At 35.5% G+C, this 17,533-nt stretch overlaps 1 protein-coding gene across 3 annotated transcripts in view; it reads right to left on the reverse strand.

Moving 5' to 3' along the window:
• Positions 1-17,533, reverse strand: part of calcr (calcitonin receptor) — a 35,308-nt gene that overhangs the window by 15,412 nt on the left and 2,363 nt on the right. Inside the window, exons 2-5 of one of the 3 annotated variants that reach the window (XM_043217859.1) lie at positions 3,440-3,503; positions 2,482-2,650; positions 1,078-1,240; positions 260-367 (exon numbers count right to left, since the gene is read on the reverse strand). In XM_043217859.1, the coding sequence (XP_043073794.1) occupies positions 260-367; positions 1,078-1,240; positions 2,482-2,499 (289 nt within the window). In that variant the 5' untranslated portion in view covers positions 2,500-2,650; positions 3,440-3,503. The remainder of the gene's footprint in view (positions 1-259; positions 368-1,077; positions 1,241-2,481; positions 2,651-3,439; positions 3,504-17,533) is intronic. The other 2 variants (XM_043217858.1, XM_043217857.1) reach the window with 2 other exon arrangements.

Raw genomic sequence — 17,533 nt, forward strand, 5'->3', positions numbered from 1 at the left:
AATAAAAGCTTCTAAAAAAATTTAATTTGAATGTTTCCACAGTCTGAGACAATGATTTTATTACCCTAGTTTCACTATAGGACATCAGGTGTCGTCACAGCTCATGCTTTGGAATTCATTCTTTGCAGCAGCATCTTGTGTTTCATAATAGGCAGACATGTAACAGATGTCACGCCTGCTGTAGAATCTCAATGTTTTGCAGTGTGTGGAGCGCTTGGGTCTGGATTGACAATCCAGATGTGATCGTACAGAATCTTACCCAAGGGGTCAAAGCTGGGATAGTCTGGGCAGTTCTGTGAAGCAAAGGTTCCAGCTGGTGTTTCATCCCAACAGAGCAAGCCATCCCAGAATCTGCTGCAGAACGAACCTATAAAAGTTGAAAAGACATCTTAAAGGAGGAATTAAACGATCCTTGATCTTATGAGATACAAGAGTTTATTGTACAGTTAAAACGTACGGGATCCATCTCCGTCTCCATCTCTAAAAAGCCATAAACTGTGAAAACGTACTGTAATATTCTGAACTCTAAATGGCCTCCCCAGTGAAACAAAAAAACCCATTTATTGAAAAGAAGCAGCTAAACTTGTGCTGTCTATGGCTGTGTTTGGCACCTGCCACTCTGCATGTCATTCTGAAGGATCTCAATGTTAAATACTAGTTTATTTTGTGCACTAGGTAAAAAAAAATAATACTATTTTTGACAATAAAAATACCTAAGGATATGAGTCCTTAAAAGCTTTTTTTCTGCATCTACTGACACCAAAGATAAAAGTGGTGCAAGTGGTGGAGTCAGTGGTGCATTGTGGGCCACTCAAACAGACTAATCCTGAAAAGGCTACAGCATCAGTGTTTACACTGAGGAATTAACTAATGAATGTCTTAAAGCTGTCTCTGCCCATTAAACTGAGATAGGAAAAAGTACTTTAACATCCGAAAAGCTTAACACACATCCACTTTGAAGATAAGCCTTTATTGTTTCTCTGATCACCTTGTGATAATTTTCAGCCATTTCCACTAACAGACTTGGCACTTAGCAAGGTTATAAAAAGAGCACCATTGTCTGTCTGTTACAGCTACCTGTTTTATTATGGGATCCATCTTGGCTCAGAAGCTCCAGACATTTGTACTGAGACTCAGTCATGATCAGCCTCTCTCCCTCCATTGCCATCATAACAGGAGTAAGGGATAAGTCGACGTTGGGCTCTGCTTTCGTCTCTGTTGTTCCAGCCTTTGTTGCACTCTGCAAAGAAAGAAAAACTTGAGCACAGCAGCAAGGTTGGGTAAAATCGAGAATTTAAGAACTGGCTCCCTTTCAACTCTTGAGCTTGAATTTGAATTGATATGAATGCCAATGACAGGAAGACGAAGCTACGTAAATAATTACATAACTACTTTTCAGTTATTCCCTTATATGTACTGTAAAAAAAAATTATATATATATATATATATATATATATATATATATATATATATATATATATATATATGTGTGTGTGTGTGTGTGTGTGTGTGTAATTAAATTCAATTATTAAAAATTGGAAATGACTAATGGTACCCTGATACATAAATTTACTGAAGAAAGTAATTTACATAATTTGATTTCATTTTAGGTTAAAATATAAAAAATAAATACAAACTGCTGTCATACTTTAGTTTGGGAACCAATACTCACTATTAACTATTTACTACAACTTTTGCCTTAATATATTTTTAATTGTCTTCTTATTAATAGTAACATAATTGTTAAGTTTAACGTATAAGTAAAAAATCTAAAATATGGCATATGGTCATGCAGAATAAGGATATTATGTGATTTATAAGTTCTTATAATTTCACTTCCCTAAAGTTAAATACAATTTTTTACACCCTGTTTGTTACCGCAATTCACATTCAATTCAAACTCAGGAATTAGACTGGGATTTAAAAGCCATTTCTGAATGGCACCAAACCTCAGCAGAAACACCACAGTCTTTTTTTCTCTCGCGACCTCATATACACACCTACTCAATTCTGAGGACACCACATGGGCACTTGACATTTTAAAAGGTATGGCTTTACACATGAAAACTGGCCAGATACATTCCTCTGCCATACCACACCATATCAGCATAATGAAGATAAGAATTTCTTCACAGCCATTTGAGTTTTTCTAGCAAAGACTTACAGGGATAAAGCTTCACCCACAAAGACAGGCTTGATATCAAAATTCAAAGCGCATTTCTAACCATTGTGTTGCTGGTATGAGTCATCTTATAGTTCAATGGAAAGTCAAAGAGCCAATTCAGAAGTACTTTACTTTTTTCCCCTTTTAGACACCTCACAGTAATGAATTCTACATTCATTTATGACTGAAACTTTGATGTCTTTGTGCAAAGATCTTAACTTTGGCAAATCCTCTCAAACCCACCTTCCCATTAATACCATTAAACAAATTGAGAAAAATTCTGTGGCAGCTTCTTTAGTGCTGTGTGTCTGTCTTACCTCCACACAATAACGCATTTACAACACCAAATTCATCAGTGAGGTTTCTGATGTCCCATGTAGCAGTTTAGCAGCCGTACATATGATGTCACTCCAAACTTTGAAGTAAATGACGTCATACATACGACCACCAGGCCACCACCCAAGTCAGTCGGGAAAACCATTTGTCCTTCAATAGAAACTGAATGTCAAGAATGGATAACAACATGTTGCAGAAACTTTTAAGAAAAAAAAACATGGTACTTCAATATAGTAGACCTCTTAAACTCATATTTACACCCAATAAAACCAATCCACACCTTTGCTCTCAGTTTTTATTGTTTAGTCCAGCTTTAATTAAATGCCATTTCCCATTATACTTTTAAATGAGATGTGCTATTGTGCAAACTCATTACTATTCCACTAAGTTAGATTTATATGCAGTCATGGGAAAGTAGCTTCAAGGTCAAAAATAAACAGAGAGGACTTAGACATATTAATGCCCACATACAATTAGCAAAGTATGCTGTTGGCTTGTTTGTGACTACAGCTGCAGTGTTAACATAGTGCTAATGTACTACATGCAGAGGGCTTCATATGCTCCCATTTCATCATTCTGACACAGAGCCAGCTGCTCTGATACCAGCATTGATGGAACTCTTTGGAGCCACCATTTCATGCCTCAGGAGTTCTGTGGGTTTTCAGGTCAGCTCCGCTTGTAATTACCAAACTGGAGCAATTAGTGAGTAATGGATTTTTCTACTGGATAGTTTGGGGCTGAGGGTGGGGTAATCAGGAGAGAAATCATCTAATGATAGTTTGCATAAACAAAAAACAAAAAAAAAACTTACTAGTGGCCAGTAAAAGTTTTAGAATTGTATGTAATGGGTTAGTATTTTGGGCTATTTTCACCACAAATGCAAAAAAACTAATATGCATAAATATGAATGAACAATGAATTAAGTTAAGGTCTACTCACCAAGATAAATGATACCAAAAGCCATAGGGTCTCTTGCCAACCCATGCTCTCGGATACTGACTATCTGTGAACACAAAAAAGTATTACAAAAATTGTAATAGAAATGCAACAGACTACAATTTGTAAAATAAAATTTAATTGAGAAAAAATATATATACTAGAAATATTATTTAGAATACATCAAAATCCAAATTAAATTGGAAGGTGCTGCAGTTCTAGACTAAAAAAAAACCCTACTAGTCAATATATTCCACTTCAGTAGACAGTTCCTATATCCTTGATTCAGTGGACACTTTCTATATCATTGATGTGAATCACACACAATACATTACTGTGGATAAACATTTTCACAGTTTGACTTAATCCATATTATGTTGTAGTTCCATACAACATTACCAGCCACTGCTGAGTGATTCAGTTTTATATAATTGCCAGAGTCATTTTATCCTCCCATTTGGCTCTTGGCGACTGTTAAATTTGGACCCTGAGTATGATATATCAAAGCTAGACTCTGACTGTTAACCTACAGCACTGACATGTCAAAACTGCTTTTATTAGCCTTGAGTGTCATGTAACATTTTTAAACAAAATTGTAGGTCAAACAGTCTCTGCCAACCTAGCAACAATAATACGCTAACCCATGCTAACAGTTTACCGTCTGTATTCTCCACTCCGTCAGCACTTTATCAACAGAAAATGCTTTCACAAAAAAGCAGAGGGGTGAGGAAGAGAAAAACACACATTAAAGATGGTTAATCATTTTGTTTTCACTGTAACACATGTTATGTGTTTTCAGTTCAGTAGCTAAGATCGTAATTAGCATTCCCTTCCAACTCTGTTTCTCATGCGATTTAAAACTGGCTTGCTCTCCTGTGTAACTAGGTTTCAGAATGTTTGCTCTCAACACCTCTCTTCAGATCACAGTGGGGGTATTTCTCTGATAGACAGACAGACAGATACCAGGAATAGCTACTGAATCTCTGAATCCACTCAGCTGTGTTGACATTACCTCAGATTAACAGCAGCCAAGTCTCCACAGACTGCCTTGGTGTGAATGTAGTTTGAGTGCTGATTTATTGGGATGTGGAGTGTATGTACCGCCTCAGGCCTCTTACTATGTTCTGTCACAACACATATCACGTTAGGGAAAGATATTTGGCTGTTTTTCTTTCCAACCTGGGGAATTCTAACCAAAAATGGGCCATTATTTTAAGAACAAATAAGAACAGCCTGAATCACTTCAACTCTTTATGCAACCAATTTTTTGGGCATGCAGTTCAACATGAAATGCGCAGTAATGCATCTGTTCAAGTGGACGAAAAGTTGACATATTTTAAAAGCAGCAAACAGTGGGTAGTACAGTTCTAATGTAGGTCTGTCAAAATATCTGTCAAAATATCTGACAGTATATGGAATTACTGTTAACTTTACAATGAGGTTTCATTAGTTAACTGTATCAGTTAACATTAATAATTAAATATTAAATTCTGGTATTAATCTTAATGTAATTTCTAATAAAATCTAAATTTGTCTGTTAATATTAATTTGTGTTTTAATAAACCATCAATGAATAGTTCTATTTTAATAACTAATCTTAACAAAGATGACTACATAATGAATAAATGTATTGCTTATTTTTAGTTAATTATATATAGTTAACCAGTGGTAATAAACATTTATTGTGAAGTGTGACTGTTAAACACATTTATTCACTTACACATTTTATTCTGTTCTAACAGTTGTTAGCATACTTTTTAGACACATTCAGTTTTTTCTCATTGGGGACTTTTTATTGACTTGTGTTGTTTTTAATACTGAGATAATGACCTTTCTGCATTCTTACATTTTCATTAAAACTCTATTTAGCATGTTTATTAGGTTGTTTATTGTGTGGGGACTCACACTAACCCAAACATCAATGTAGGTGATTTAAGGTTTAACCATCCTTATGGGGGCATTTGGTCGCACATACTCTTATACACGCAGCCCACAAGTCCCTAGAGGACCATGCATTTCTCCAAAAATAGGTTAAGACATTGTTTACAGGTCATTTATTTATATACAGAACCCAGATGGGACATTTAACAAAAGCCATTTGCATTCTTTATATGGTGAAATTCGATGATGACTGAAGTTATTTCCTGTGTGTTTAATGCAGGTTTGTTTATGGGTGAGACAAGTGGTAATCTGTTTCCTTCCAGTGTCAATATATAGATATGCAGATCTATTTCCGCTTTAAGTGTCATCCGCAAAATCCACAGAACCCAATAATTGCACATTATTTTGCTTGAAAAGAAATAAAATAGCCCTATTCTGTAATGACAAAACCCCCAGAAACATGAATTATGAACACGTCTCCATCATTGAATACTGTCTAGTTGGCAAATGAAAGGAGGTGGAAATATAGAAAGATGGCGAGATAGAACGCACAGTTCTGTTCAGAATGCCAGATGGCTGTGGTCAGTGGCACAGGCGAAAGAGGAAGAAATAAGGCTTGCTTAACTGCCTAATCGTTGTTTCCCAGAGTGCAGGAGGTTGGTTGTTTTTTAAATGCCTGCCAGTATCTGGATGGAACTTAGCCAAAATAGAAAAAAGACACAGAGCCTAAGAATGGATCCCAGTCTTTAGATTTAGCTCCATATAAGTTCTGGTTATTAGCCAAGGCAATTAATGTTCCTCCATTAAAGCGTTTCTTCATTAAAACTCATAATGTTTGCCAGGAGGCTGGGTATTCCCTATGGATGCACCAGACTGAAGATTCAAACGATACTTTGGAAGTAAGATCTGGAATTACAAAATGGATGTTGAATTAGGAACTACGACCAGATATTACTCATTATCTTTTTTTTTTACATTGAAGGATCTAAAAATGACTTTTAAATTCTTTGGTGACGGCAAAACTCAAAACCTTTGTGTCCTCCTTCTTAAAGTTCCATAAGATGGCTTAGTGAGGATTGATATGTGAGAAACCAATTATTTTTTAGATAATCTCTATCATATGTTGTTCTAATACAGGGGTGTTTCTTCAAAATCTTTTTTTAATGCCCACAAAATTTTATATTTGACCCCTCCTTTGGCTGCTGCTGAGGTTGGCTACTTTCATATCTTATAATGCAATATAAAGTTTGCATGTAAATATGTCTACCTGGCGTCATGGCATAAACCTACTTTGGTGCAATTTATAACGAGACACAAAATATGTAACAACAAGTACATATCACTGCAGTTTCCAAATGACATGAACACTGGAGTCAGTAAAACTTGCAAGTTTTATTTACATATTTTTACAGTACGTATTTTTATGAGATAAGATTGAAATATGTTTACATGCCTATGCAGGAATCTTAAACAATATAAAAGTAAAAATGTACTAAAATAATTTTAAAAACTTATTTTATCAATGTCTCTGTACACTAAAATTTGTTTTAAAAAATTATAAAGGACATACTTTGAAACATTTTAGCTCAGAAATTTCCTAAATAATCACAAAGAAATGGCAAGCAACACATTTGAATTAAATGTACAATTTTCAAGTAGAAACACTGAAATAGTGTCTTCATAATAGTCTAAAAATAGTCTACTTCAATAATCTTAATGTAAAGTATAGTCAATGTAGTTTATTCACAGTGACAATTTTAATATTCATTTTGATAATTAATTTACCACAAATTTAGCATTGTTATGCAAAATGCTAAATAGATAAACAGGACAAACACATTGTTTGTAAAATTCCTTTAGGGATATGGATGCCTTGAGACCAAGACTACAAATTCCAGCAATACATTTTCATGCATTTAATTTAATTCTTGTCAGCTGTGGAGGTTTCAGAAGGCCCATCGTGTGTATTTTATTAAATCTTATTATTAAATCTTATTTATTAAATTCTACTTTGCAACTGACTGTATATACCCAGGATAACTAAAGCACCTCACTTTATATGACTCATTTCCCTTTTCTCTTTACTACTATTAGACTTTCTCATCCTTGGTGTGCAATGACAAAAATCATCCAACATAATGAAAAGTGAAGCTGAAAGGAAAGCAGAGCAAGGCTCCTTTCAACTTCTCCAGACCCTCCCTTGGGATCGTTCCTACAAAAAAGTCCCCCTCTATAAACAAGATAGATTTGGGGGGAAGACAAGTATGATCCACATCAACATTTACTAAAATAAGGCATAAGTGAATTGTGAGCCATTATAGTCAACAGTGACAGAGCACCTCGGTGTGGCAAAAGCACACTGGTATGAACGTTTAGAGCTATTGTGAAATGCTGTCATGATGCCAGGGCTTTCAAACCCAATGGCATGCAAACTCAAGGCTGTTTCTTCCATGTGCTATTAGGAGAGCAATTTTTCTCTCTGTAATATCGAGCTTTCCTGAGAGCCTCATTTGTACTCTCCAAATCTGACCTTGTACTATGCATCAGGTCAAAAAAGAGAAAATATCTAACCTGCTGAAGTACAGCTGAAACACAAGCGGATGAGGGCACCTAGGGTGTTTTGGTATATGAGAAGCACTACATTCTGACTCATTAACCCGGCTAATTCTGTTAGAAAGTGAGATGCCCCTGTACAGCAATAAGCCATTAGCTGGCTTTAATAGGTGTCATATTTATATAGCGCCGAAATGGACTGGAGTGATATCAAACAAGAGGACAGCAAAATGCACTCTGAGGGATATCCATAATTCAAAGAGCACTTAAAATGCTGTGGGACTGCTGCGTACTCTGCTCTTCCTGGAGTAGGCCCTCAGGGTTGCGAGCAGTAATGTGAATCAAGTGTAGACACAGGTACAGGTATGCTGTTGTGGTTTTCCTGGACTTTGAATCATGCTCTATGTTATAGCACTTATTGACCAGTCCAGCTATACTCTTCGAGGAAACTCTTCTGTTGTTTGGTGTTCGCGAGAAAGTCCTGATTGCAGGTATTTATTTAACACTAATTCTGAAGTGCCATAAAACCATGAGAATGTGCATTCACATAGAGCATTTGATGCTGTTCTGAAGCGGCCTAAATGCATTTACACAGGATTTAAAATTGTGCAAACTACAATTAACTACAACTGGCTATTAAATACAATTAATTGTAATGAATTAAATAAAAAACACAACAAACTTTTATGAACTGAATCTAACCTGCTTCTAATCTCACTTCACACTGTGAAGTCTTTCAGCAGTAGTTTCAGCCTGTTCTTTTATAGTTCTGTCAATTTGCTGGTTAATTTCTTCCTCTGCTTTTATTAAAAGAAGCTTTTTTACTTCTTTATAGGATACCTTTATAGGGAAATATACCAGTTATTTCCCCTATTGGTAGATTTGTGTGTGTGTGTGTGTGTGTGTGTGTGTGTGAACAGCAAAAACATGTCTGTTGGAATTATATAACATTTCTTTCATAACTCATAATTTATGTATGAATTAAGGTTTATGATTAACACGATAACTCTGTCAACACTTTTTATTAATAATTTAGCATATTAAATTAATATAGATAATATAGAACATATTGCATATATTTTTTATTAGTTACATATTCTATATAAATAAATAAGCCAGTGTGGCTTTGAGATAAAAAAAAAAAGTGTCATTTTCTTTAGCTGGTACAGTTTCACCTGTAATGTTTGCAGGTAATTCACATCTTGTCAAAGAGATACAACTCAATGGCATGTGATGACACAATCAACATCATAGAAGATAGCGGAGATATCTTATGACCTTGTCCTCTCCCCTCTGAAAAGAGGACCATTAAAAGTCCCCTATGGATGTTTATATTCCATCTGCATGCTGCACAATATACCTATTTACCTGGCAGAACCGATGCCTTCAGTTTCCCTCACGTGCATATTGACTAGCGATTATTCCGTTGAAACCAGCGTCTTCAAACAAACAGTGTGCGTGCTTCCACACAATTTAACCTTCAAACTGCATCTGTTTGTTTTCAGTGAAGGGAAGTCATGCACCTCTTCCCAGGCTCAGCCAGCACCTTCTGATTCATGGTCTATATATATATTTATCTCCAAATCGAGCCCTCTGTTGTGACGAGGTGCGTTAGCACTTAATCCATCTTGGCCATCGAGATCGGAGCCAGCCAAGTGCCACATGCGCTCCAGCTGTTCTTGACACAAATCCAACAAGCAGGCGTTCACAGACATCAGCCAGGTGTGAGAAGACGCCTGGCAGTAAAGCTAAACGGGAATGAAATGAAACGGAGAAGGAGGACCGCATGGATTGTCGGCTCTCAAATGTAAAATGGCCTGTATTTTATGGTCCCGGTGTCCCGTTTGCTTTATGAGGGACATACATAACTAAGCACAGCCATTGCGCTGATGATGGATCTCTAATCTTTATTGCCTCTGGAGAGTCAGACAGAGTTTAAAGAGGTATTTTAGATTCCCTGTCCTCGCCGTGTTTCATGCCTCACAATCATTCACAACTGCAAATTGGATTTGTACATTATTTTTCACAGTTTGAACACAGGATTCAGTTATAACACTCTGTCTTCACTCTGTCTTTTTTTTTTTACCTTAAATCTCTGCCATCTAATGGTTAATAGAATCAAGAAGAGTGACAAAGACATACAAAAAAATGTATAAATGAGTTCTCTTTAAATGAAATGATGTACTATAAACTATGCACTTACGTTATGCACTTATGCTATGTGTTTTTGTTGGTGAGCACAAAATTAGTCTATAAAATGACTGGAAATAGTAATAATATAATAATATATTTTTAGGAGAATTATTTGACACTGAAAAAATGCATTTTGAAAACTGCATTGAAACAGAAAACTGTTAGGCTAGGAATAATATATATATATATATATATATATATATATATAAATGAATCAAATGAATATGAATATAACGATTAATATTATCAATTATTTTTATTCAAATAAAACATAACAGACCTCGTAAAAGTCAAATGCCTTGAATGAAGCGATAACCTTACCATTTGACTCATACTTCTGTCACAGTTGGTTGAGGTTTGAGAGAGAGAAAACATTGTGTCTAGTAGATGAACTAGTGATACTTTATCTTGAGCAAAATGGGAAGGTGGCTCATCCTCCTCTTCAAATCATGCCTTCTGACCTTCTTCGGAGAGCCCTTGATTTTTATCTCGATTGCTGTGACCTCTCTGTTCGCAGCGGCAAAAAGCAGTGGCACAGAGAACAGATACAGCTATGGAGCTGTTACTAGGCCACCCAAATGCCAGACTGTCAAGGGGAGAAAATAAGAGCAGGCAGTAGAGCACTTTTGCAGAGTCAGGATAAATTTCAAGGCACTTTTATCCGAGATGGCATACTGTGAGCTCATGCATTTTCCTTCTCCTTAGAAAACATGGGAGTGGGCTTGCCTCTGGTACAATAAACTGCTTTAAACTCTGGGGGAACGTAAAGTAGGACTTAAGTTTCTTAGGGCACTGTTTCCTGCAGAGGCAGACATTCTCAGAAGAACATTTCCTATCTCATAACTCAAAAAAGTAGGAAAGCGAGAAGCAGTCACAGTTTAAACAACGGCTGTTAGTCATACTTGAGTTTGCAGTGTGGTTTTGTATGTAATCATCATCTCACATCATCCCCATAGGGCTCTTTTTGATGCATTTCGCCATAATGCGCTTTCACTGTTGAGCGGAGAACCATAAAGGTCACAAAAAGTTTTTATAATAAATTGAGAAAGCGATTGTGAAAGTGAAACTTGCAATTAGACTTTATCTGTCCTGTCCTGGGAGTAAACCGCTGCTTTGAGACTATTTATACTTATTTACATAATGCGATCGGGTTTCTGGGAACAGGGCTCTGATTTTAATTAAATTACAATTTACTTTCTGAACTCAGCATTCATAAATCTGCTGAATAAAATTTAACCCAACTAACATAAATGTGTTCTAAAAATGTTCTAAAACTTTTATTTTTTTTTTTTTAAATGGATCATTCCATTTTATAATTGTGCAAACAGTGTGGAAATGTTTTCAGAATGTTCTGAAACTAAATTTAATTTTAAATATATAAATTCAGTATCCTCTCCAACTAATGAACTGAAATGGAGACAGTTCTTAAATTCTGAATTTTCCTAACACAGGCCAGTAATGATATATATTTTAATTCAGGCACATGAGATTGGAAAAAATTGTGATGATGATCCCATTTTTCTGAACCTGTGACATATGAACCTGGACAATGATTCGCCTGCACTCATTTATGTCTTGCTGACTTAAGTTCACGTTTGAAAATTGTACTAAGGAATGTTTGAGCCCCTCTGTAAATGAAGTTGACCCGTTTATATTTCCATGCCCCATGTAGCCCCATTTAGCAGACTGTCAAATATTGACATTTCCCTGTCTGAGCTGCAATGCAAACAAAAGAGAATTAAACTTTGATTATCTAAGTGGAGCAATCTCACTTTTCTGACAGTTTTGACATTTTTCACTGACCTTAACAGGTTTCCATCTGATACAATGACTTCTACTTCTATTTCTCTGGAGATTTTTTGCACAGATATGCACAAGACGGTTTTGAAACAGCAACAGGAAAGACTGACGCCGTTTTATCTGCCACGTCCTCTTTCTTCATTTCTGAGTATTCATTCAATCATTTTCATTCAGTTTCCTAGAATTTTTATCATTTCAGCTGTCAAGAAAAACAATCTGTCTTTTTGTTTTTCAGACTTTGAGTGACACCTCGTGTAACTTCTAACACATTTTCCTGATTTTATTTCAAAATGAACAGAAAAACGCATATGGACGAAAGAAAGTCGAGCCGTAACTTTTTTACTGAGAAGGTTAAACATGTTTGCTTCGTTAGCTTTGCATGAACGCCGTCCTGCTCCAGGTGATTAAACCGACTGCAAGATATATAGAAATATGGAACAGGAGTAATAAGGATGTGCTTACCAATAATGGCAAAGTCAATTGGTTAGACATGGTTGGGTTTTACGAACACTGTTGTGAAAGCATTGGCTGAATAAAGAGCATCATTGTGCACGCAGGTACCAAAAACCCAAAGTAATCCCAACACTAAATCTGTACAGAGGCATTTAAAAAGTAAAACTGGCAATGGATACGGTTTGGTTAATGGAACAAACATTACCTCTATAAATCAGATAATGGGGCACGAATGGCAAAATAGCTTTCTGGGAGCAGACAGACAAGACACATCAGAGTCAGTGGAGGCTCTAAGCAGAGATAAATCAAACACAAAGTAATGCTTAATGACTACAAATTTGCTCTGTTTTTCTTATTACTTTTCAACTATGGAAAATCGTTACATGCAGCGAGACGAACATTAATAGCTTCACGCAGTATCCAGAAACCGTACTGTACCCCCTAGGGGTTTTAAAGCTATGTAATGTATAATACCGCAAGCAATCGAGTCGAAATAGTTCTAATCATGTTTGTGACTTTTCATTAAATGTCATGGATTAAAAGTGCACATACTGTACTCCAGGTACAAAACGATATTTCATATGCTAATTTCTAAGGGGCTGTCTAACAGATATGAATGGGGAAAAGGTAGAAAAAAAGAGGGTCTGTTGGCAGGAATCTATAGGAACTGAGTCTTCATTATTCCACTGCTTTGCTGGCTCATGTAAATCAGTTTACGAGCAAAGCTTTTATATTTATAATACATTTAATCACAGCATCCAATGCAAATGGGGATTCTTCCGTCATAAGGGATATTTATACTTAGTGACTGCGTTTTTCTTTTTCCCTCAGAATGGATGAAGCTAATGCATCTTGTCATTTGGCCACATACCTGTACATGAACTTACTCCAACCAAAAGAATGAGACAAACGGAAGGAGCAGCCAAAGATAAACGAATAAATAAATAGGTTGCCATTTGGTCCAAAAAGAGCCATGAGAATAGTCACTGTACTGAACATATAGGCATAATAGAGATAAATTACAGAGGGATACATTTATGTAGCCAGATGTACTTGAAACGTGTACACCCGAAAAGACCCTAATGTTCTTCTGGTCTTGATATAAAACACAACGTCCATCATTAAGCAGCAGTCAGGCAACACCGGCCCTATTAACACCTGTTATTAACATCAGTCTTGCGTGATACGATCACAAGCGGTCCTGCCAGACGGAGGCATTTAAAATGTGTCACTTTTGAAGGGACTACATACATGTTACTTTGAAGATTCGTGTTCAAAAAGCTGTTTCACCGTGGTGGTTGACTGACAAATGAGTAAAAGGTACTTTGATGGTGCTAGGACGGATTATCTTTTACACTTCAAATATGATGGGACCACATGCGTTCAGATCACATTTTGAATCCCATTTACCTACATTTACCAAACCTCTTGACACTGAATGACCCAAAACGGATGTTAATACCAGGATTTAGCCCGTTAATGCTAACATCTGTTTTTTTTTTCCCACTACATAAGAACAGAATTCTTCCCCTGATCTATATTATTAATATGATTTCCTGCATTACAGCAAACTGTATCTCCTTACTCCCAGTTTATTTCTTTCTAGAGTGTTTAGAGAAAAAAAGGGTTGAAAATATAGTGATTTTAATCAAATTATTCATGCATTTTTTTATTTACCTATTTATATTGCAGTAGGAGAAAATACAGATTAAATGCAATATATTAAACAATTATGTAATGTAATGTTATATCTATTTAATTCAGTCCTGTTATGCAGAATTTTTACCACATGAATTATATAAATCATTTTTTTGTTTTTATCAGCAGCCAACTACTAAGTTAAATATAAAGCCCGCACAGCTGTGTCTGTCTTTGCCTGCTGAGAAAATGTGCTGCTTGTTCTCCAGAGAGTCTTAACACAACTGGCAGAGACGCAACGGAGGAAGAGCTTTAAACAAAAGACTGAATTCTCAATTGCCCCACTTTTAAGAAATTAGTGTGTGAAAAAATACACATTTTAGCTCAACCATCTGTGCTATAAGTATTTTGCGCTCATCACTGTAAATCACATAAAGAACGAATATTTGGGTTTATGAATATTACGTCCTGTTTTGTTTAAACCGATTAAATGTGTTTTCATCTGTCAATTTCCTGATATTCTGATAATGGACTGTGGGGATTATGTAAAGACTAAAATTCCTATTCAGACACTATAAATACACGTTACTCTGTTTTTCCACACTGAGAACTGAGAAGCCAGGAAAAGTTTTGATCACCACATGAAAAGACTTCCCCTGTCTTGAGTCTGTGACTTGGCATCGAAAATGATGCTTGAAAATGTTTGATTTACAGTTTTAAAATACTTGTGTATGTGGAGAACAGTGTCTGGTGCTGTCAGCCATGCTAAACACAATCCTGAATGAATAAATATTGTAATATATAAATGGAATTCTGGAAATATAATAATAAGAAGAAATTATAAAAAAATAAAATAAAAAATCTTTACTTGGGTGCAGTGCCAATGTATAAGGCCCTGCTAGGCCGCTATAGTAACATTAGACTTAATGCTGACACAAATATAACTCAATATAAGTTTTTTTACTTACTCTGTTTATGCAAATGGATGGAAGTTCTGATACAGAAACGTACATGCACATTCTTTATATTATTTTAACAAGCCTACCACAGGGGGTAAAATAACAGTCTGTTTCAGTATTGGAATTTTATAAACACTCGGCAGAGTGCTCACTGAGAGCCTTTTAAGAATATTGGTAAGGACTGTTGATAACTGCGGTTTATGTAAGTGCCATATCTGTGAAAATACAGTTATATCCATAGACGTACATAAATATTTCACCTGCCAATCAAAAGAGAGATTACTACATCACTGCTGGATCCAGATGTTTTGAATACATCCGCGAAGGTGCTAACGTTTCAGAAATAAATAGTAGATTATAACAAGTTGTAAAAATGTTAGAGAGACGAAGAAATGAGAAATGAGTTTTCCACACATAAAATTTATACAATGTTACAATTTCAGCTCCAGTTTCTAACCGAAAGATTTTTGCTATATGTTGGTTACAAAATATCATATCTTTTTCATTTAAATAACAATGAAAATGACAAATGTTCACATTATCGACGGTTGTCCATTTTCTTAAACAACCAAATTCCTCCGCCTGCCATGACTGCCAGTCATTGCAAACCAAATCAACCTTACATAAAGGCTTTATAGAGTCCATTACACAACACACATGGCACCCTGACAGTGTCTCCGCTGAGAATGTAGCCAGTCCAACATGTTTGTCCCATATTCTGTCCCATCTAAGCATATCTATACGAGAAAACATTAATAACACATTTTACTTCAGTCAAGCACCATAGCATGTTTTCCTTTCCAAGTAGTGCTCAAAAAGATATCATTTACTCGATGCTTTAAGTGATAGTTTAACCAAAAATGAAAATACATTTATCAAGTACTTACCTGACAGAGCAGAAGATGATAATACGTAGAATGATTTTTTTGTACATACAAATAAAAAAGGTTTAGAATAATATGCGACTGAGAAGATGATTTTTGGGTGAACTACCGTCTTAAGATGCGTCTAAATGCATTTGTTTTAAACCATATGTGTATAATTAAATACAAGAACTTGACATTCTGTTAATGCGTGATGTGAAACCTCGCAATGAAGCTGCTTCTAACCTGTGACAAACAACCTCACCTTCTTGAGAAAGCGATTGATCTGCGTATTCAATATATTAAGCGAAGCAATCATGAAACGCCATTGACGCAAAGGCAGTGAATTGAGCAGACAGGCCCATGTGATGCCAAACACTCCCATTACACAGAGAGAGAAAGAGAGAGAGATTGCTCCAAACCAACCATGCATTGCCTGCTGTCAACCTCTGCTTGTCTGTCGGCCTGCCTACCGAGCTATTCAAGGAAATAGAAAAAACCAAATAGACTGTAAATGAGAACGGGCAGCACAGACAACCAGAAGGAAAATGAAGTAAGACTGCATTAACTAAATTTTACACATATACACATACACATGGAGATGAGAGTGAGCAAAACAAAGCCAAATGAACTATTGTGGAAATGACAGACATACTGCAGTTGAGACATATTAAGATAATCTTATTTTGAGGCTTAAATTAGAGACGGTTTCACTTGATCTAACACACACAATTTTGATTTCTCTTGCTGTGAACGGAGAAATCGCACAGAGAAATTCACATGTACAAAAAAGAAAAGAACATTCCTCATCTGTGCCCAAATGCTTATGGAAACGAGTGCGCACTGTTCATGTGATGTGCTTCATTTAGAAATACTAAAATGAATCAATTCAGTTTAAACAAGCATGATAATTTATATCTGAGGGAAAAAAAATGAACTCATTAAATTTACTCGAGTCATTAAATGAACTCAATCATTGCAAATAGGGCATGTGACATTACTCATGAATACTTATGGAAAATACGTATTGTTTGAACAAGCGACTAAAACGTTTCAAATAAATCACATGACACACACTGCCATTCAAAAGTTGGGCTTGGTGAGATTTTTTGTGATATATTGATATATTGTGAAATAGTGTTTAAACTTGAAAGAACTTTTTAATATCTTAATATATTTTAAAATGTAATTTATTGGCAAATAAATGGTGGCAAAGCTGAATGTTCACAAGCTGAAGAAACATTTCTTATTATCATTTTTGATAGTTGTGCTGCTTAATATTTTTTTTGTTGAAAATAAAAATATATACTTTTTTTATACAGGATTCTTATGGGATTCATAAATTAATTTTAAAAAACAATAGTATTTGTTTAAAATGTAAAAAATATTTTTTAAATAAAATTATAGTCTATAATCTGTTTATCTTTGAACATTTGAATGCATTCTTGCCGAATAAAAGCAGGAATTTCTTTTTTAAAAATTATAATAATAATGATCTTACTAGGTCTAAGTGTCTATACATTTTCATAACTCTTTAAAATGTTTAGTATTAAAAAATGAATAAATGTAAAATGGTCCAAAACGTACTGCACGGTCTTCTAAATGCCTCCGTGTAGTAGACGGCTCTAGATGGCTTATATAGCACATGATTGTACTTTAGCTCCACCTATTGATTCCTCAAACCTCATGTCCAGAACGAGCATGAATGAAAACCTCAGCGCAAGAGTATAGCAAACTTGCCCAAATGAAATCAAAAT

This window comes from Puntigrus tetrazona, chromosome 19, assembly GCF_018831695.1.
Source record: "Puntigrus tetrazona isolate hp1 chromosome 19, ASM1883169v1, whole genome shotgun sequence".
In the NCBI taxonomy this organism is placed as follows: domain Eukaryota; kingdom Metazoa; phylum Chordata; class Actinopteri; order Cypriniformes; family Cyprinidae; genus Puntigrus; species Puntigrus tetrazona.